The 2,782-nt window shown below is 40.8% G+C and overlaps 1 protein-coding gene across 1 annotated transcript; it reads left to right on the top strand.

Annotated features, from left to right (window-relative positions):
• Positions 1-969: 969 nt before the first annotated feature.
• Positions 970-2,404, top strand: SPZ1 (spermatogenic leucine zipper 1). The gene has a single exon (XM_010386011.2). It carries the CDS (start codon positions 1,204-1,206, stop codon positions 2,353-2,355), a length of 1,152 nt encoding a protein of 383 aa, XP_010384313.1. The 5' UTR covers positions 970-1,203; the 3' UTR covers positions 2,356-2,404.
• The last annotated feature ends 378 nt before the right edge of the window (positions 2,405-2,782 follow it).

Genomic DNA, 2,782 nt, shown 5'->3' with positions numbered 1-2,782 from the left:
GCCTCCCAAAGTGCTGGGATTACAGGCATGAGTCAACTGCACCTGGCCAATTTTTTAATTTTTTGAGGTAGGATCTTGCTGTGTTGCCCAAGCTGGAGTGCAATAAGTAGCATAGTCATGGCTCACTGCAGCCTCAGCCTCCCAGGCTCAAGTGATCCTCTCGCCTCAGCCTCTCAAGTAGCTGGGACCACAGGTAGACACTACCATGCCCTGCTAATCAAACACTTTAGAAATATAACTGTGTCATTTTAACAAGTTACTGTGTAGAGTATGAAAATCTTAGAGGATCAATAAAAGAGCCAAAAAAAAAAAAAAGTCCCCAAATAAGTTACTGTGAAAAGTAATGGTCAGAGTTTTCTATCACCTGATGTAAATGATTTGCGAGTAAGCTTGCCAAGCCTGTCTTAAAGGATGCCTATATTCAAAGCCAAGAAAAGTCCCAGTTTGTAATTGTGTTGCTATTATAAATAACCATGCAGATAGTCCCTTCTTGCAGCAGTAGAATATTTTTGAATGGAGGGACTCCTGACATTACTTTCCTAAAATCACAAAAGGCTCTCACTCTCAGGTTTGTGTGGATAACTTTCTCTTATAGTCACATCTCTCCTAGAATGGGAGCAATAAAGCCTGTAGGTGCCATGAAAGGATGGGGACCTCACCAGAGAGGACTGGTCTCAGCAATGCCCTTAAGTGGTCAAAACATGCTGCGGTTGAGGACAGGATTGTGAGGGGATAGAGGTGAGGTAGGGAAGTAACTGATTGCATTTAGACTGAGATGAATAGCAACCTAGAAATTGAGGGGAAGAGCTGTTGAAGAGCTCTTTCTGGCATGAGGAGTAGGGGTAGCTCAAGGTGGATTTTGATGCAGGAGTCACTGGGCAGGAATTTAAGAAACTTCCATTGTGACACTAGGAATAGGCCACAATGGTGCAGTGACAAAATAAAGACCTGGTTGCTAGGGCCAGAGAATAAACACCGGGTGCCTAGAGGAGAAGAGATGGAGCCCCAGCCCTGGTCCCCTTTCCCACCCTTCCTCCCCGCAAGGCTGTCTGAGATGCCACCTTCCACCTAAACATCATCTCCCCAATTTTAATCCTTAACTTCGGTTCCTGACTTCTGCTTCATCTCCAGCCACATTTGCACAAAGGAACATCACCTGTCCATCCTGGAATCTCTAAGGTTTTCTGCTTTCCTTCTGTCCCAATGGCCAACTCTGCGAAGTCAGCTGAGATGCCCACCATCTCCAAAACCCTTAACCCTACTCCTGATCCTCATCAAGAATCTCTGGACCCTAGGATTACCATTGCCTTATTCGAAATTGGATCACTTTCCCCTTCCTCCTGGGGCTCTCTCCCTTCCCTAAAGAATAGCAGCCATCAAGTTACAGAACAACAGACTGCAGAGAAGTTTAACAGTCTCTTAAAAGAAATTAAAGATATTCTTAAAAATATGGCAGGTTTTGAAGAGAAGTTCACAGAAGCAAAAGACCTTTTTGAGGAAACCAATATTTCTGAGGATGTGTCAGCCCACAAAGAAAATATCAGAGGACTTGACAAAATCAATGAAATGTTATCAACAAACCTGCCTGTTAATTTAGCCCCAGAAAAAGAAGAGAATGAACATAAACAGGAGATGATATTGGAAAACCAGAACTCTGAGAACATAGTACAAGTTTTTGCAAGAGATTTGGTAAATCGTTTAGAAGAAAAAAAAGTCCTTAACAAAACTCAACAAAGTCAGGAAAAAGCAAAAAACAGACTCCTTAATGTTCAAGAAGAAACTATGAAAATTAGGAACAACATGGAGCAATTACTACAGGAAGCAGAACACTGGAGTAAACAACATACTGAGCTCAGTGAACTGATAAAATCCTATCAGAAATCTCAGAAAGACGTAAGTGAAACTCTCAGAAATAATGGAGTCGATTTCCAAACCCAGCCAAATAATGAAGTGTCAGCTAAGCATGAGCTGGAGGAACAGGTGAAGAAACTGAGCCATGACACCTATTCATTGCAGTTGATGGCAGCTTTGCTAGAGAATGAATGCCAAATCTTACAGCAGAAAGTAGAAATTCTCAAGGAACTCCATCATCAGAAACAGGGAACTCTGCAAGGGAAGCCAATTCAAATAAACTGTAAACAGGACAAGAAAAATCAGAAGCCATCAGAAGCAAAGAAAGTAGAAATGTATAAGCAGAACAAGCAAGAAATGAAGGGTACGTTTCGTAAAAAAGACAGATCCTGTAGAAGCCTGGATGTTTGTCTTAATAAGAAAGCTTGCAATAACCAGTTCAATATTCATGTTGCAAGAAAAGCTCTTAGGGGAAAAATGAGGTCAACTAGCAGCCTAAGATAGAAAATACCAAAAGCAGGCAAAAAGGTGAATCCTTAAAAAACTACATCTGATACATCCAGCTTGTCAGGCATGATCAATCATCAAACCTTGGGCAGATCTGCTGGTTCAACCAAGAAAAAGTTATACAATAAGAAGATTAACACTTACATTACTCATTACCTCAGCAGTTATGTAAGTCTGGTCCTTAATGACCATTGTGTCTACATCAGGTTCATAACTTTTCACCTTTACAATCTGCTTGGTTTTTTTGTAATTATTAGATAGACACCTAGAGTGAGAAGTTACAGGTCCAATTAAGTAAAGATCTAAATAAAAACTAGAATACAAGGGAAAAATTTTTTTTCTTTATTTAATCATTGCCTGGGGGCAGGGGGAGTTCTGAGGAAAAAAAGTGTATAGTGTTTTTGGCCAGGTGCAGTGGCATTTT

Source organism: Rhinopithecus roxellana, chromosome 3 (assembly GCF_007565055.1).
Source record: "Rhinopithecus roxellana isolate Shanxi Qingling chromosome 3, ASM756505v1, whole genome shotgun sequence".
Taxonomy (NCBI): domain Eukaryota; kingdom Metazoa; phylum Chordata; class Mammalia; order Primates; family Cercopithecidae; genus Rhinopithecus; species Rhinopithecus roxellana.
Note: the sequence above shows the minus strand (reverse complement) of the source record. Positions and strands in the feature narration are given on the sequence as shown.